General features: G+C 44.1%; 1 protein-coding gene across 2 annotated transcripts in view; it reads left to right on the top strand.

Annotated features, from left to right (window-relative positions):
- Positions 1 to 17,750, top strand: part of atp2a3 (ATPase sarcoplasmic/endoplasmic reticulum Ca2+ transporting 3) — a 46,420-nt gene extending 28,670 nt beyond the window's left edge. The window contains exons 9-21 of one of the 2 annotated variants that reach the window (XM_071521620.1): positions 2,917 to 3,005; positions 4,291 to 4,393; positions 5,635 to 5,766; positions 7,719 to 7,835; positions 7,954 to 8,172; positions 8,591 to 8,926; positions 10,321 to 10,541; positions 10,635 to 10,837; positions 11,265 to 11,350; positions 11,712 to 11,845; positions 13,009 to 13,126; positions 13,384 to 13,501; positions 16,934 to 17,750. In XM_071521620.1, the coding sequence (XP_071377721.1) occupies positions 2,917 to 3,005; positions 4,291 to 4,393; positions 5,635 to 5,766; positions 7,719 to 7,835; positions 7,954 to 8,172; positions 8,591 to 8,926; positions 10,321 to 10,541; positions 10,635 to 10,837; positions 11,265 to 11,350; positions 11,712 to 11,845; positions 13,009 to 13,126; positions 13,384 to 13,501; positions 16,934 to 16,995 (1,938 nt within the window). In that variant the 3' untranslated portion in view covers positions 16,996 to 17,750. Of the gene's footprint in view, positions 1 to 2,916; positions 3,006 to 4,290; positions 4,394 to 5,634; positions 5,767 to 7,718; positions 7,836 to 7,953; positions 8,173 to 8,590; positions 8,927 to 10,320; positions 10,542 to 10,634; positions 10,838 to 11,264; positions 11,351 to 11,711; positions 11,846 to 13,008; positions 13,127 to 13,383; positions 13,502 to 13,843; positions 14,320 to 16,933 lie in introns of those variants that run through there. The other variant, XM_071521619.1, reaches the window with a different exon arrangement.
- The last annotated feature ends 48 nt before the right edge of the window (positions 17,751 to 17,798 follow it).

Below are 17,798 nucleotides of genomic sequence, written 5' to 3'. Positions count from 1 at the left end.
TGTTTCTCTGGCTGGTCCCTAGCCAGCACCCCTGATAGCAGTGTGTGTCCCCGTCCAGCTGTTCCCCTGACCGGAGGATATCCCCTATCCACAGGATTTCCAGGGATTCCCTCCATATCCTAACGCCGCACTTCCCTTTTCCCTACACACACACACACATAAAAGGGTAACCCGCATTATGTTGCTACCATTCATCCCCATACGAGCTCGGAGGAAGTGAATAGAAGAGCACAAACTTCTGCCACTACTACTGAGTCACATGGATCACACTGCGCCTTGTTTCCTTGGAGACCACAGCGGATCAGATAGTGAGGGACTGACTGGTAGGAAGCGTAGCTGACCGCAGATGCAGGAGCAGGCTTGTTATATTCCTCAGTTCATGTTTTGTGCCGTCATGGAGGATATTTTGATGAAAACCTCAAACATGCTTGATTCTGCAACAATTGTGATGCATATTTGCAGAGTTTTAGGTGTGTTTAGCAGTAAACGGTTAGGGTCAAAATTGTAAGTCAAGGAAAAAATGGCACTTAAGTGGCATAAAGAGATACCAAATAATTTTTATAGTCCTTTTATAATAACAAAAGAAACTAATTAAAATACATTTTTGGGTTTTTTTTCTGAGCAGAAAAAAACTGGACTCAAAGTTAGAACAAAGAAAAATACTGTGCTTGGATCCCAGTCCAATTATTTAGAAATAACCTTCAACTCTAGATCAGCACAGTAAGCACCAAATAAAATCAGTCCGTATGTGTATCATGATTCATGATTATACAACTGTATAGTTTCATTTAAAAAGTGCCTGTTTATGTTGGAGGTAGACTTTGTGCTCTTGTGTCTAACAGTATGCAAACCAAAGGCTCATGATAAATGGAAACTGTAATGAAAGGTTAAATGAAAAACAGTGCAGTCAGTTTCCTACACCTGTAGGGGAGAATAAAACTCACATAAGAAACTGCAGCTCAAAATCTTTCTCCATCTCCTCACTCTCAATAGCCCCACTGTTCATTGTACTATAAGAAAAATAATGTAGATGTTTGTTGATGTACGGTTTGACGGGACCATTTTATCGTATTATGGGGATTGGTTGAGTTTGCATAAATTACTGCAATCGCAAATTCCAGGAGGGACTGTTTAATGTTTGGCTATATTCACGGTTCAGTAGGACAGTTATTTATATCTGTTTCATCTAATTTCATTCACTTTAGAAACTGCATCTTGTTCTTTCCATATTCTGACTTTGGCAAGCTCAGTCCAACTTGAAAAGTAGTCTCTGTGTTTGGTTTCCTTTTAATTTTAATTTTAATTGAAAGAGGAAAAAGTTGCCTTTTAGGGTCATGCAGCAGAGGGACAACAACTACCTCTCATCTGAATTATACCAATGATTTTGTGTCCCTTTTTAAATTGATGAGTGCTGTTAAGTCAGTCAGCGACACACAAGTTGCAATGCCTTGGAGCATTAACAGCCACACACACACACACACACACACACACACACACACACACACACACACACACACACACACACACACACACGCATGCACACTCTAACAGAAGAATCGAAAAGGAAACAAAGTTTAACTGGACGTCTGCTTCATTAATTCTTCAATCAGTTGGATTTAATTGAGTCTCAAACACAGTTAAGCTAGCTCATTGGGGTGTTTTTGTGTGTGTGTGTGTGTGTGGAGGTATTTACTGGTTGCTTAGGATCTTAAGAAGATGGAATATTGATAACGGAGAGGGAGGGAAGTCAAGGGCGCTCTGTTGCCCTATCATGTGTATTCATGTGGAAGTGATTCAGATAAGGTGCTTGGAGAAGCCTTGGACTGTAATGTGGTGTGGTTTGTCCCATTCTTATCAACCACTAGCCTTAACCCTCCCTCCTTTTTTTTTTTATCAGTGTATTAATATGAACAGTCCGTAGTGAACGCCCCGTCCTGAAGCTGGGGGGGATTTCAGAAGGCAGATTTGCCAACAAAGCAGCCAACAAAGCAAAGCCTGGACAGCTCTGGGACTGCAGCTCTTCCTGACTTATCCTTTGTCCTCCCACAGTTGACTGGAGTATGTATGGCAGTGTGAGCGACTGATGAAGCTTTACATCAAAGCCTGTGAGCAGTGCAACTCCCTTGATTCCCGCTGGTTTGGAAAAAACTAAAGACGGGGGGGAAAGTTGTGAAAGTCCAGCGACTGTTGGAAAGGCATCACACAGGCTATAATTGGTTTCAATTGGTGGAAAGCCCTTGATGGGGGACTTTGTGTCTCTGCATCACTCCTCTGTTTCTGTTTTGAGTCACTGGCCTGAGCTTGAACTGTCCTCTCCTATGGCTCGTCTCCAGCCTGAAGAATGCTTCCTGTTTACAACCAGGGTTTCATTTCCATATACTTTGTTTTAACCTTTGTTTATCTAGGGAAAGTCGACTGAGCGAGCATGCTCGCTCTTTTTCAGCAACACCCTGCTTCACATTCACACAGTTCGACACATTCACATCTGGGAGCTGCCCAGTTCAACCATAGTCTTCTACTGTTCGTCAGTGAGCATCTCTACTGGAGCAATTGGGGGTTAAAGGGGTAGTTCACCTCAAAATGAATGTTCATTTATAATCTTCTCACCCCCGTGTCAGTGGAAACGCCATCGAAGTTGGTAGGACCACCAAACGCAGAGAGTTAGCATCTGTAGTTCCATCTCAGCCTTCTCCCAAACTATTGAAGTTCACAGGGCCATCTTTTAACAGCTCCAGAAAAAGCAGAAAATGTCCATCAAATTTCTTCAGACAGCTTGTGCGCAATCAAAATGTTTTGTGGCCAAACAATTGCACTGTGGGTCCAAAAGGACTATTATCGAGCAAACTGCGCATCGTCAACCAAACAAATTTGATTAATATTTCTCTCTGTTTCTCTTTGCCTTTTTTATCTCTCCAGATGTTCATCACAGACAAGGTGGAGGATTCAAGCTGTACCCTTCATGAGTTCTCCATTACTGGCTCTACATATGCGCCTGAAGGACAAGTGTGAGTGTCTCAGCTGTGGAAGGATTCATCACTTTAACAGGGAAAAGAAAACAAGTCTAGTTTTAATGGTCGTTTTAGTGGCATTCTTATGTTAGAAATGTACGATTTAGACTTTGAATTTGATGAGTCTGAGAGTGTGTGGCTTTCGTTCTATTTTTGGTGTGTTGTGTGTGTGTGTATTACACAGATCACACTCGGATGTGAAAAGAGCAGCTATATGAAAAATTCTCGGCTCCGCCTTCACCAGCACCACTACTTACCCTGCCTGTCCAAATTCCTTATCACCAGTCAGCACTTTCCCTCACCACTCTATCCATTCTACAACATCCACCCTAAGGAATTACTGTGCTATTAACTGTCTCTCGTTAAGCACTTTTTATTGGTTGCTATGCCAATTCTTGTGGTAACCAGGGAGCTAGTTTGTGATCTCGCATGTTTTCATCTTGTTTCTTAATCTTCTATATGTACATTAGTTGAAGGAAAACAATTCAGTCAGTATACATGCATTTTAGCCATTCTGTAAAAGCCATAACACCCTCAAAAATTGCCTTTTAATGTGATTAAAGGGACTTAGCTGCACCATTATCACAGTAAGGAAAACCCTCTGTTTTATAATTGCTGTGTTGTAGAATGAAGTAGGGCAGAAAAACAGAGCAGAGGGAAGTGAGGTAACATTCTTTATGTTGCCAGGTTTTCGGTAGTGTGGTCAGTTGATCTCTGCAATGTCAGAATGACTTTACCTCTGTGAACGTGCACTCCTCTTGAAGAAAAACAAGTAGGTGGCTAGCCATTAGGTAGGAGAGGAGGTTTATACAATATTAATATGGGTCTGTTCACTGTGTATGCCTGTTGATTGTTTTGCTGTATGGTGAGTATTCTGACTCTGCATGAACCTGTGGATTTCATAACAGTTGAGTGTGGGTTATTGTGTGGGAGCTTCGCTAGCAACGGTTGCAGTCTCTACTGGGAAGGGATCCATGGTTGTCATGCAATCAGCACTGCTTGTCAGGAACAACGCATGCACACGCGTATACACACACGCACACACACACACACACACACACACGCACGCGCACACACGCACGCACACACATGCACAGACCATTTTTCACTGTACAACTACTGTTCTCCAGTCAACTTTGGGATGCTAAACAACTGAATGTCTTCCCCGCTCATAAATATTGATGGAGTTACTCTGTCTGAAGTGTAGTGAAGTGTGAAGTGTTTTTCCCTTGTGTTTTGCTGTATTGAGTGACTTGTGTGTGTGTGTGTGTGTTCCTCCCAGACTGAAAGGAGACAAGCCAATCCAGTGTGGAGACTATGATGGACTTTTGGAGTTGGCCACTGTGTGTTCCATGTGCAATGACTCTTCACTTGACTACAATGAGGTCATTAACACACACACACACACACGCACGCGCACGCGCACACACACACACACACACAAACTACTATATAAGTGGGATGGGCAATTGGCAGCACATTTGCTGCCTCTTCTATACCTGATGTCATCATTAATTTGGAGAAGTAGCAAGCTACAATTAGTCAGTGGTTGCTATGCAAAGTAGACTCTTCTTTAACACATAGAGCATTGTGTAGGCAAAATGTCTTTGCAAATTTCCTCATGCATTTACAGCCAGTATATAAGCATTGCAGTACTTTGTAATGACTCCTTAAAAGGTAACACTGGAGTATATACACACACTACAAGCACACGCACAAAGCCTGCCCTACTGTAGCTGAGCTAATTTTATTCTGATGTATAATCTTTTTCTCTGGTTTGGATTGCTTTTCTCACCTCTTTGTCATCACCATGGTATCATGGTAACCATGCTAGATGGAGAGAGACACCAGGGATAAAGCAGCTCTTTACTACCATATATACTCACAGACTAAGTGAGCTGTATAATATGTTTCTATTCTCATAAATAGTAATTTTGCCACCAATTTTGTACCTTTTGGAATAAATCTTATGTGAAGAGCCAAAAAAAGAAGGGAAACAAAGAGTGAGATAACTGCTAAACCAGGAGGAAGAGGCAGAGCGGCTCTGGTACTCAGAGGAGTAAGGTGTTTTATTGCCTTCTGTGGTCACATAAACAGATGATGCGCGGTACGCCATTACTGCTTCATCGCACCTACTCCATCTCAACTGGCAAGGGCACGCTTTTGAAAGCACTCCTTGAGCATGACTCAATCCTGAGAGAGGCTGTGGAGTTAGAGGGACAATGACCCACACATTTGTCTCGCAGCATGTTTGCTCTTAATGTGATTTTTCACCTTTCAGAAGAAGTCGCACTTATTTGTCATTTTCAACCAGCAGTGAGCAGTTCACATTTAACAATGGGGATGGGGGACGGCTATAATGTTTTCCCTCAGAGGGTTATAAAGGGGTGTGCATTTAATGATGTGTAAAAAATAGGGCTATACCTTCATTACCCTTCAAACTTCCTCCTGCCAGCCATAGAATACTGTACCACTCTGCCTCTATGAAAATCTGTAGCTGTCTAAATCCCAAGTGTTGGATCTCACTGAATCTCTTGGACTCACGTTTAGTTCTTCTCAGTTCTGTATGTAATGTGACAGTTCAACAGCATGTTTCAAGGTAATTCTGCTCTCCGGTCTCTCCCAGGCCAAGGGGGTGTATGAGAAGGTGGGCGAGGCCACAGAGACGGCTCTCACCACGCTGGTGGAGAAGATGAACGTCTTCAAGACTGACCTGTCCGGACTCAGCAAGGTGGAGCGTGCTGGGTCCTGCAACTCGGTAAGCTGCATATAGTGGTGTGTGTGTGTGTGAGATCCTGAAGTGAGATCTTTGTCATGGTATTGATGACAAGTCGATTCTATATGAGGTGTTTGAACCAAGTCCCTTTCAATCTGTATGGGACATCATTCATCTTCAGTGAACACTATATTTACTCTGGGAGCTGGCATGAAAATTGCTTTAGGCTTTGCACTTCTTAGCGTGAATATGCTAATGAAACTGGTAATTACTCCCCTCATTATACCATACTGTAGCAGTGTCTGGTTGAGGTCATGTGCAAAAAGCTCCCCTTTGCCCTACATTGTGTGCCCCTGTATCTACATGTTTGTGCATGATGACATTTTACATTTTAATTGTTTAGCTTGTCTTATCCAGAGTTCAGGGGTTCAGTGTCTTGCTCAAGGACCATTTGACAGGACACAGGGTTGATGGACGCACAGCAGCGGCTGCAGGGCTTGAACCTGTGATTCTTTGGTTATGAGACAAATTCTCTAACCACTAGGCCACTAAAACACCCTCTGACCCATCTCAAAGAATATTTGGTAACTCTTTAAATTACAGGCTATTATGACATAGTTATGACTGGGAATAACAAAGTAATATCCAAGTAAAATAGATGTTATAACTAGTTATAGCATTAGAATTACTGAGTAATATACAAGTAAAAAAAAAAGGTGCTTAACAAAATGGTTACTGAATATTTCTAATGTTATCTACCACTGATAAGAAAAGATTTCAGTAGCCCTTACCTACTTTGCTCTGTAAAGTAAAAGAAACTGCTTTTTCATGTGCTGCAGAGTTTGTCTTCTTTAAGAAGAACCCAGGTCTATATGAAATGTGTTGACTTTGGCCTGAGCATGACCGGGCAAATGTTCAAATCAATGACCACTGGTTCCAAATTTTTTACTCAACTTTAGATAAAGGTCATTCAAATCCCTGCTGGTGTCACTTCTAGGAAAAAAACAGGTCTTAGGGCTTAGATAAGATTTAGTCATGAAGTGTCAGAGGTATGAATGTGTGTAACTGGATGAATGTGAAGCAGGGCATTGCTTAAAAAGGATGCATACTCAGCAAACCAAAGCTAAAGAAAATAATACAACTGAGTTTATGGAGAGCTTACCTGAACTTTCCAGATCTCTGCTGGCCTTTCATGACTAGAAAACACAGGAGAGAGGCAGAGAGAGAGTAATTTCCCACCCTGCCATGCCAAGACAAACTCCCACTGCTCACTCTTTTTGATAGAGAGGAGAGTTTTGTCACATTGACAGATTTCAGGACATCCGTCAGATGTATGAAGTCCCCCGACAGGGTGTGTGTACATCACAGCCGTCCGGTCTGGCAGAGAGCATTAACAGCGTTAACCTTTCAGCCAGTTTGAAGCACAGGCTTTGGCTCTGAACGAGAGGGACACCTACTGGTAGAAGAGGGCTTGACATTGGATGCAAATACTATGTGAGGGATACAGATTTACTCATTTAAATAGCATCAATCCCAATGAAATCCACACTCACCCAGGTTTGGTGATTAAAGCAGTGGACCATTTAGACCGATTTTTGCTTTGTGTTCATATAGAGCTCACCAATCAAAACGTCCACTTCGGTCTGCCTTGCACATCGGCATTCTGTATTTCTCTGCACACCTTCAGCTTCACATTAACATCAAGTGTTGTCGTACACAGCGGGTTGTGTCTGGCACAGAGTGAGCACTGCTGCTGGCTGGCTGGCTGGTTGGCAGCGGCCAGACATCCAGACAAGATGGTTGAGTGCCTGGTCTAAAGTGCCATCCTTCAGCTGTCAGCTGCTCAGCCAAACCTCTCCGTCACCCACCGGCCCCCAGCCTGACAGCTGCACACAAATGAGGCTACTTTGCTCTGGCTCTCACACTTTATCTCTCTCTTTGTTTTGTTTTTTTCCTTCTTCTGTGCTCTTTTCTCCTCCACTCTAATCCATCAGGTGATCAGGCAGTTGATGAAGAAGGAGTTCACTCTGGAGTTCTCTCGCGACCGCAAGTCCATGTCTGTGTACTGCACCCCCACCAAGCCTGGCTCCCAGAGCAAGATGTTCGTCAAGGTACGAATGAACGATACGACAGCAGTTAAACAGATGGGCATGCTTTATATCTCTTTTCCATCATTGTTTGATTTGATTTGTTTCTGTCAGTCTTGTGACATGTGATCCCTCCCCTCAGGGTGCCCCAGAGAGCGTGATTGAGCGATGCCAGTACCTGCGGGTGGGAACGGGGAAGGTGATGCTGACCTCGGCCCTGCGGGAACAGCTGCTGGCCAAGATCAGGGACTGGGGGACGGGGCGGGACACCCTGCGCTGCCTGGCCCTGGCCACCCGTGACACCCCGCCTCGCCAAGAGGACATGGACTTGGAGAACTCCAGCAAGTTTGCGGAATATGAGGTAGAACACCGTCAAACTATCTGGATTATCTTTGTTCAATTAAGACTGGTGTATAGCTACAGAATTGATTAATTGATCAAAAAGTTTCATATTTCAGTCGTTCTTTTTGAAGTAATAATCTACAATATTCAAATAGAAAATAGAAAAAAGATGTCACAGTACAGGACACAATGTTTGATTGACAGGTGATCTCTGGGAAGTGTAGTGCAGAAACACCACAGCAATGAGTAGGAGGAGAATTGAGTTGTGTTGACCTAACTCTCTCTCTCTCTCTCTCTCTCTCTCTCTCTCTCTCTCTCTCTCTCTCTCTCTCTCTCTCTCTCTCTCTCTCTCTCTCTCTCTCTCTCTCTCTCTCTCTCTCTCTCTCTCTCTCTCTCTCTCTCTCTCTCTCTCTCTCTCTCTCTCTCTCTCCATTCAGATGGGTCTCACCTTCGTCGGCTGCGTGGGCATGCTGGACCCGCCCAGGAAGGAGGTGATCGGCTCGATGCAGCTGTGCAGCGAGGCGGGCATTCGCGTCATCATGATCACAGGAGACAACAAGGGCACGGCGGTGGCCATCTGCCGGCGCATCGGCATCTTCGGGGAGGACGAGGACGTGGCGGGGAAGGCCTACACCGGCCGCGAGTTTGACGACCTCACGCCGGAGGCCCAGAGAGACGCCGTCAAGCGGGCGCGCTGCTTCGCCCGCGTCGAGCCGGCTCACAAGTCCAAGATCGTGGGATACCTGCAGTCGTTCGACGAGATTACCGCCATGGTGAGGAGAGGAGTTGAAGAGGGAGAGGGGTTGAATGTCTAGTGGTTCCCATGGGAGCTCACAACTCGCATCACTTAGGTTACTCTGCGGAACTTGCATCTCTTCTTCTTCCTCCCCTCCCACTTCACCCTTTTTCCCCCCGTGCTTCATATATTGCTAAGGCAAAATATGCCTCCCCTCCCCCCTAGAGCTGGGCGATATTGACAAAATCAAACATCACATTATTTGAGTTCATAAGTTCAGAAAATTGTATCACTTTACTGTAATGCAGCCTTTAAGACCAGGAAGAAGAAACACAAGTTATTTCACAATATTACGATAACCAAAATCCCAGATATCTAGTGTCATATCACAATATCGATATTGTACGATACATCGCCCAGCCCTAACCCCCCCACCCCCACCCCCCAACCCCTTACAACTGTGCATGATGTGAATGACTGGCTGAGAATGAGAATGCATCAGGGGAAGCCAGTGAGCTGTGACATGTTTCTGGTCTCAGAGAGGCTGCTCCCTCAGACTCTGCTATCAGAGCCGTCATCTGTGGGCCGTTCCGCTGCTTCCTATCTGACACATGTCTCAGAAGAGGGGTTGATGGGGAGGAAAGCAGGGAGGCAGGGAGGGCGAGAGACAACAATATCACCATTTCCCTGTCAGACTGACTCCCCATTCACCGCAGCACAAAGCTGCTTTAGGTCCTGCCAACAGAGATAAATATCTCACTTGCTCAGCTTTAGCTTTAATCCCGTCTGGATCTAAAATGGTAATGAGATGCTGCATAGCAAGATTACAGTTCGCTTTACATCTTTGTTAGTTGGTTAGACTCATCTCTGTTAAAAGAATAATCTTCACAGAAATGTAACGTTTGCTCTTCTTATGATATTAGACAATTTAATTAATATTTTTGAGCATGACTGACTTCCCCTTGAAGCAACAGTGCAAAGAACCAAGATTTTAATTTATGTGTATCATTCACGGTCAATAGAGCAGCACTAGTTTGTGTGCTAATAGAAAGTTTGTTTGAGCTCTCATCCCCAAAGAGATTTAGTCAGTGTTGGTAACAGTTAACGAACCTGAAGATATACCCCAATTCTCAGAAACTAGTTAATGTTGCAGCTCCAGGAAATGTTGCTTGATGACCTCATAGATTATGGTTCTCTATGTTTGAATCTTTTTATCTATACAAATGTCGACTAGCCTGTCCAAAATCAGATAGATAAGGAATAGCGTAGTGTGAATTCTATTTCAGGGTGAATTTACGGTAGTTCACCTAAATTAACCCTAATTTACACAATCAGGCATTGAAAGTACAGACAGTCCAGTGAGTCAACTTGACCGATACAGTAATGGCATGTTTCTAGATGAATCATCTCTTCTCATCCTGTCCTCCCCAGACTGGAGATGGAGTGAACGACGCTCCGGCCCTGAAGAAGGCAGAGATCGGCATTGCCATGGGCTCCGGCACAGCGGTGGCCAAGTCGGCGTCTGAGATGGTGCTGTCCGACGACAACTTCTCGACCATAGTGGCCGCCGTGGAGGAGGGCAGAGCCATCTACAACAACATGAAGCAGTTCATCAGATACCTCATCTCCTCCAATGTAGGAGAGGTTGTCTGGTGAGGATACAGACTAGAGGAATTGATCTACGTGTCTCACTTTCAGCCAGACTTCTTCGACCGCCGGTTGATGTCTTGTGTGTCTTCTCTCAGTATCTTCCTGACAGCCATCCTGGGTCTCCCTGAGGCTTTGATTCCAGTGCAGCTGCTATGGGTCAATCTGGTGACCGATGGCCTGCCTGCCACCGCTCTGGGCTTTAACCCCCCAGACCTGGACATCATGGACAAGCCTCCCCGCAACCCCAAAGAGCCTCTCATCTCCGGCTGGCTCTTCTTCAGATACCTGGCCATTGGAGGTAATATGAGCTCCAGTGAACCGCTGTATATCATTGCATGATTATGTAATGCTGTAGTTAGCGTTGGCTAAGTGTTAAAGCTGTTTTTACAGATGAACTGGAGCGCTCTCTGGCTTGCCAAAACCCAGTTGAGCTAATGATTGCTGCTTGTAGTTTAGAATAAACAGATATAATGGGCAAAAATCCAAACCTTTTAAGTCTTTTCCTCTTCTAGCTTTCCTCCTCCTGCACTGCAGCCCTCGTGGATTTGAAGTTGCATGTGCAGTTTTTCTGGAGCAGCTTTGAAGAAATGCTACCTTTTCATTTAAAGCATATTTTTTTTTGTTTAATTATGATTCTCGTGCACTTTGCGGGATAACTTATACTTAACATAACTGCTGCTGCTGCGTGTGCATATGTGCGTCTGACTCTCTGGTTTTCCCTGCAGGATATGTGGGTCTTGGAACAGTGAGTGCCGCCACATGGTGGTACCTGTTTGATGAAGAAGGCCCTCAAGTCTCTTTCTATCAGCTGGTGAGTTGGAAAACGGCATTGCTCCGTCTCTTATCGTCTTCTATTTGCTGCAGCACAGTCCTATCCTCGGAAGATAGGCTTTTATGCTGCGGAGTTGTTCTATATTTTTCTATATACCTCCTACCTTCCCCCTCTATTGGACAGAGGTAATGTTTGGATGTGTGGTGATCCCAGCAGTGGACAGAAATAGAAAGGGAAGCGAGACCCATGTGGTTTGATTGCAGATAGGGAGGGAACGGGGCCAAGGTTCCCCAGCTGTTCCCCCATCAGATCTGAGCTCCATCAAACCAGGTCACAGAGGTCCTGTTGACACACATACACACACACACACACTCTAACTCCTGTCTGTCTCCCCCTGCAGAGACACTTCATGCAGTGTACTGAGGACAACCCCATGTTCCAGGGGATAGACTGCGAGGTGTTTGAGTCTCGCTACCCGACAACCATGGCCCTGTCTGTGCTGGTCACTATCGAAATGTTCAACGCACTCAACAGGTCAGTTGTCTCCTACTGGGACGGAGGGGTAAACACTGCCTGAAAGTCACTGCTGTCAGAAAATTTAAACAAAGTGAATTATGACTGTGTTTTTCCTGGTGTGGTTTTGATTAATCTATTTAATAGGTTGCAGAAGCAGTGCTAATCTCTTCTCAATTGAGATGATATCTGGTTATAATTAAGCAGGCCTTTTGCTCTTGAAACCCTTGGATGACTACTTTTACCCTGTTAATAAAAAAAGGCATTGTCATCCCTCTGCACTCCCATTGCGAAAGAATTGCATCGTGGGATGAATTTGACCAATCAGAATTGTTGTTAGCAGTGATTACGATGTGTTTCGCCCTCTGAGGAATGACAGGATGCCGTCTATGCCAGAAAATGTATCCCATCCCAGTACACAACTGCCAGAACTGCTCACTGCTGCAGGACTTTATGTTGACCATACCCTGTTTATATACTGCATAGATATCTACCATATGTTTTCCAAGCAAATGAACATAACCATAATATTCAGAAATGTAATAATTTCCATCATTTGCATATTAATTCTTGCTGATAGTGGCAAAGAAATCAAGCTTAGCCGCACTGCAATCATGCATTTTTTTTGGAAGACCAGAACTAAAAGGAAGAACAGCAGTGCAAAGGGAAAACTCCCTCTGTTTTTGCCAGTGTTGCTCATGGAGCAAGCCTGTCAATAGCTCCCCATAGAAACAAAGGCTAATGTCTCATATAGGAAAGAGTTTGGTAAAGGGAAGGTTCAACGAAGGGCTTGCCTGACCAATGAAAAGGCATGCTGTGGTTCCTATCCCAAGCCAAGACAGACAGTAAAACTGACAGATGGACCACATGTTTACATGGTTGCTAGTTACCATGTAAGGAGGGAGGTCTGTTGTTATGATCAGCTGAGTGTTGTTAATTCATTTGGACTCATTGTAAAGTCGCTCTGGATAAAAATGCCAGCTCAGTGCCTCAATTGTACGGTAATTGCAATTTTCCTACTGGAAGATGATGAAATTGGAATCTTTAAGCCTTTAAGCTTTTCCCAACATTTTGTGTGTGATCTTTGCAACGTGATGGAACAACTTCCCTGGTTAGGCCTTAATGTTCAGCTGAACAACTAAAGGGTTGACATGTTTTGTTCTACTAAATCTCCTCCCCACCAGTCTGTCTGAGAACCAGTCCCTGGTCAGGATGCCCCCCTGGGTCAACATTTGGCTGCTGGGAGCCATCATCCTCTCCCTCTCCCTCCACTTCCTCATCCTCTACATTGAGCCTCTGCCTGTGAGTATTGGTGTGATGTGAAACAGACAGAAATCCACCCACAATGGATTACCAGGATTCAGAACAACATATACGTTTTTAAAGATGATTTTGGGGGGTCTTCCTGTTAACAAACTTGTTGTTTTTAATGGAAAGAAGAGAGAAAACACCTCATTCCTGCAGAGGAGTGCTGTAGCTCTGTCTTGTGATTATCTAGACCAATCATCAGATGGGTTATTAGGAGATTTTCTGACTCTTTGATCCCTTCGTTCCTTCAGTTGATCTTCCAGGTGACCCCTCTGCGGTGGTCCCAGTGGATTGTGGTCCTGAAGATCTCCATCCCAGTCATCCTCCTGGATGAGGCACTGAAATACGTCTCCAGGAACCATCTAGAAGGTATGGTCCACATTTCCAATACGTTGTCCTTTTTAAAATAATAAGTTGATTCCAGTCAATGAATGTTCTTGTGATGTTGAATCCTGTCAATGAATGTCCTTGTGTTGTTGAATCCTAAATCAGCTAGGATTTTATCTGACTACTGATGAATCTCTTTGCTCTCTTTTTCTCTCTCCTGCATTTCTAATGCAGCCTAAATTCTTTTTATCTCACCTTCTATGAAAAGGTACTCTTCATTTCCAACCTCCTCTCACCTCTTTCTCTTTCCACTTGCAACTCTTTGCTATAGCCTGACTGCACTAGTTATTATGTCTTCTAATTAAGTGTTTTCATCACTGGCAGGTGATGAGGAGAAGAAATATCGGAGGAGACGGCAGCTGAACTAAGACCTCTCCCTCAACACACTCACACTCACACGCCTACCCTCTTCCCTGTTTTTTTTTTTTTTTTTTTTTGCTAGAAACCTTTCTCTCCCCTGTCCTCATTCCCCACTCCTGCATGTCCAACACACCACCACTAGAAATGAGCAGGGCTTGCATGAGAAAAGAGTGTGCAAGAAAGGGAGCATGTGTGTCGCTGCGAGCATGGCTTCGAAACGAGTGTGTGAGAAAATGAGCGTGTGTGTGTGTGTGTGAACAGGCAGATGCATGCCTGTGTTCACCGTTGCGAGAGAGCGTGACACAACTGCAAAAAACAACAACAAAAAAGACAAGAAAAAAAAAACAGCCCCGGGGCTCTGCTTTTTAAAGATTTCTGCTCATTGGTTTTTGACTGTACAGTACACATATAGTGGTGCAGTAACTGGACTTTGGGGAGGGAAGGAGAGGGAGGACAGGGGGATCGGAGGTCGATGGGACCGGGTGGGTGGGAGGGCGTTTGAACTCGGCACAGAGACCGAAAGAGAGATTGAGAGGCAAGACCTGCCGAGGAGAAGAAAGACCACAGAGGCTGGTATTCACTGGCAAGAGAGGAGCATCAGCGAGCATCCTGCTCTCCCTGAGCTGTGTGTGTGTGTGTGTGTTCACTGTCAGGCCAGTGCAGAGAGCCGTTGTTTTTGTCCACAAAAGCATTATCTTTGAGGTACTCCTCTGCCCAGGCTTGTGCCACCCACACTACTGGCAGCTCTGTAAGGGCAGGGCCTCTATCAGCATGGCACAATTGTGTCTGACCAGCGTGTCACAGCGCTGTTCCTCCCATCGCTCACTCTCTTTGTCTTTTTACTCTTACCGCATACAAAGTCCTGTTCAGTTGTATATTATGCAGAATTCGTCCTCTTTTGCCCCGTCTTGCTCTTTCTCTCTCTCTCTCTCTCTCTCTCTCGCTCGCTCTCTCTTCCTCGCTCTCTGTTGAGGAGGCAGCTGTGGGCCCGGGCCATGACTCATCGGGCTCCGGTGTCGGGTGTGGAGGTGTTTCTCCTCCTGAAGGTGTGAATAGCTTTACGCTGCTTGGCCGCTTCCTTTAGCTCTTATGTGAGGAGCTGAGGTCAGCTCACAGACTCGGCTAAAAAAAGAAAGAAAGAAAGAAAGAAAGAAAGAAAAACAATGAAATGTGAAATGTCTTGCAGCACCAAACCAGCATATGAACAGTCAATTTGCCAGCCAGTCCACCCAGCTGGTCCTGTTATGCCCCACTTTCCTCTCCATCTGCTGTGCTGCCATTGGAGTTTTAGCTGTCACACATCTTGACAGTTAATTTAATTGTCTAATTTGACTTAATGGGCCTTTCAATCTTGGATTACATCGCACAGCCGATGTAGTAGAAGTAAATCAAGGAACAGCAAGTAAACTGCTTGGTTGTCTCAGTCTTAAATAATTTGTTCATTAATCATTACAACATTTATATATTGATCACAATAACATCAATGCCTTATACAGCCCACTGCACTTCCACATTGAATATGTGGTCAAAATGAATGTGTTTTTGCTAGCCTTTGATTACCCTTTACCCCCCCCCCACCACCACCACCACCACCACCACCACCACCACTCATATTTGCCATATCCATCTTTACAGTGATTATTCACACTGATCACTTAGGTCTTAAAGACTCTGAATGTCCACCTCGTCTTGAGCATGTGTAATAGGAATCCTTTATTCCTCTCTGTTGTGCTTTGTGCGCTGCTCCCTCAGCTCCTCTTGCTCCCAGTGCTTTAGCGACGCAGGCTCACTTGGGTATTGTTTTATAATGACTAAATAATATTGTATTTGACTGAATGAACCCAGGGGGTTTGGATTGTGTCTTTAACTCTTAATATTGGGTTTGTTTTGGGCCCTGGTGCTCTGCGGGCTGGGCCAGGCTGATGCAGTGGTCAGCAGCCCTCTGCCACTGTTCTTGGTCTGCTCTTGCATTGCTTTCAGATCTGATTTCAACATACAAGATCAAATTCCACAGCGTGACTTAGAGCATGGTATTGATTTTAAAGGAAAAATCCACCCTTAAACACTGTTTATAAAACAGTCGATGTACTTTGCATTTCTTACTCTGGTGGTTAACTGGACAAACTTAGATGATGTGACGTCACGCTGAGATATTTCCAGTGCAGCTACAATGGAGTTTGATGGAGTTTGCTATCTAAAACATCAGCAGTAAATGTCTCTGGTGTCAGTCCCTCAGAATCAAAGAGCAAGGGCTTCTTTCTAGACTCACCATTTTGCACCAACGTTCAACAATCATACAAAAAAAATCCATTATAGAAGAGGCAAAGACGCCAGTTTCTCCACTGATAGTAGCCTCAATAGACCAGAATGCAATGCAACCACAAGATATATTGCGTTTTGCACATAGACTGTAAAAAAGGTTTTTGCATAAGGGGCGTGACTTGCTTTTTCTCAACTGGAAAGTCTCCCCTCCCCTATCAGTATCGCTCTCTTCACCTACATGTACAACCCACAGCTAGAAGCAGTAAATTCAGGCATCTTCTCTGGGATTTGTCAAAAGGCATTCTGGGAAATGTAGGAAATCACTAACTGAAGTAGATGAGGCAGATTGAGGGAAAGAGAAAAAACGCTTCATCAACTCCTAAAACAAAACAACTCCTGGAATCCATTGAATGTCACAGATTCATGATATAAGACAGTGTAACAGTATCAGAGGGTGGAGTTTTCCTTTTAATTTTACACTAGAAGCTGGATCTTGCCTCACATATAACATGGCTTGATTTGGAGAACGCTTACGGAAAACGGCATTTATGTTCAGTGATTTCTTCAGTTCCTTCATTTGTTTTTTCGCCACTTTAATTTGGAAGTATACCACCATGGGAATGCGGCCCCTCTGTCCAGACCACCAGTGGTTTAGGGCTCCAGGAGCCCCTTGAAGCTGCTGCCCCAGTCCCAGGTCCCCATGGCCCTATAACATGCTGGCTCTCTGGCCACCAGGCACTATAGGTCTGTATAGCCTTGTTATTTACTACTGAATCCTCAAACTCTGTACAGAAGATGAGAACATGATCGCATGGAACCTTGTTACTGTAATTAATAACCTATACAGTATATGATATTTAATTTTTTGATAACTTACATCAATGAAACCTACTTACCATCAACAAACGGACTTGCGAGAAACCATTTTTTATTTTTCTTTGAGCACATGGTATCTAAGGATCTCATTTTTTTTTTTTTTTTGTAGAATAGAACGGTTGTTTATTCATTGTTCCCGTTTGGTTTTTACAGTTGCTGGGGTTTTTGTGTCTTTTACTGTAGGGAAAGAATATGATGTATCATGTTTAAGATAGACAAGAATCATGCTTACGCTAATTAGAGTAATGACGATGATACTGATCATTTCAGTGATAGTAATCCGGTGTGAGAATGTTTAAGAATTTGTGAATGAATTGTGTCTGGTTTACACTGAGCGATAAGCAGTGATGAATCCTGGGTTATGAAGTTTTATGAGTGTACATTGAAGGGCTTGGTGTGGGTGCAGGCTCTAGAGACCCGTGACAGTCCTTTTGGGTCCCACATTTGGGAGGGTGCACCAGCCCTCTAGCATGGTACTCAAACTCCTCTGCCATGTAAAAAAAGAAAAACAATAACCACCCATATTATCACTAAGGGAGGGATCGGGTTGGTATCACTGACATTTGACCACCTCTTCCCTCCTTCTTTGTCTATAGAGACAAACAAATTGTCTCTAGAGCCTGAATCTCACCTCTGAGAAATTAAAAGGATTCTCTGTATTGCCTTGTTAATATTAATTGTGGACACATAATTTTATAAATGACAAAGACGTGGAAATAAAGATTATTTATCTTGTTATTTATTCAGAGGTTGTGTTCTTTTTTTCCTGTGCCATTCAAAG

Source organism: Centroberyx affinis, unplaced genomic scaffold (genome assembly GCF_046629955.1).
Source record: "Centroberyx affinis isolate AG114_WGS23_722 - 3 ecotype Tasmania unplaced genomic scaffold, CSIRO-AGI_Caff_v1 ptg000900l_1, whole genome shotgun sequence".
Taxonomy (NCBI): domain Eukaryota; kingdom Metazoa; phylum Chordata; class Actinopteri; order Beryciformes; family Berycidae; genus Centroberyx; species Centroberyx affinis.
Note: the sequence above shows the minus strand (reverse complement) of the source record. Positions and strands in the feature narration are given on the sequence as shown.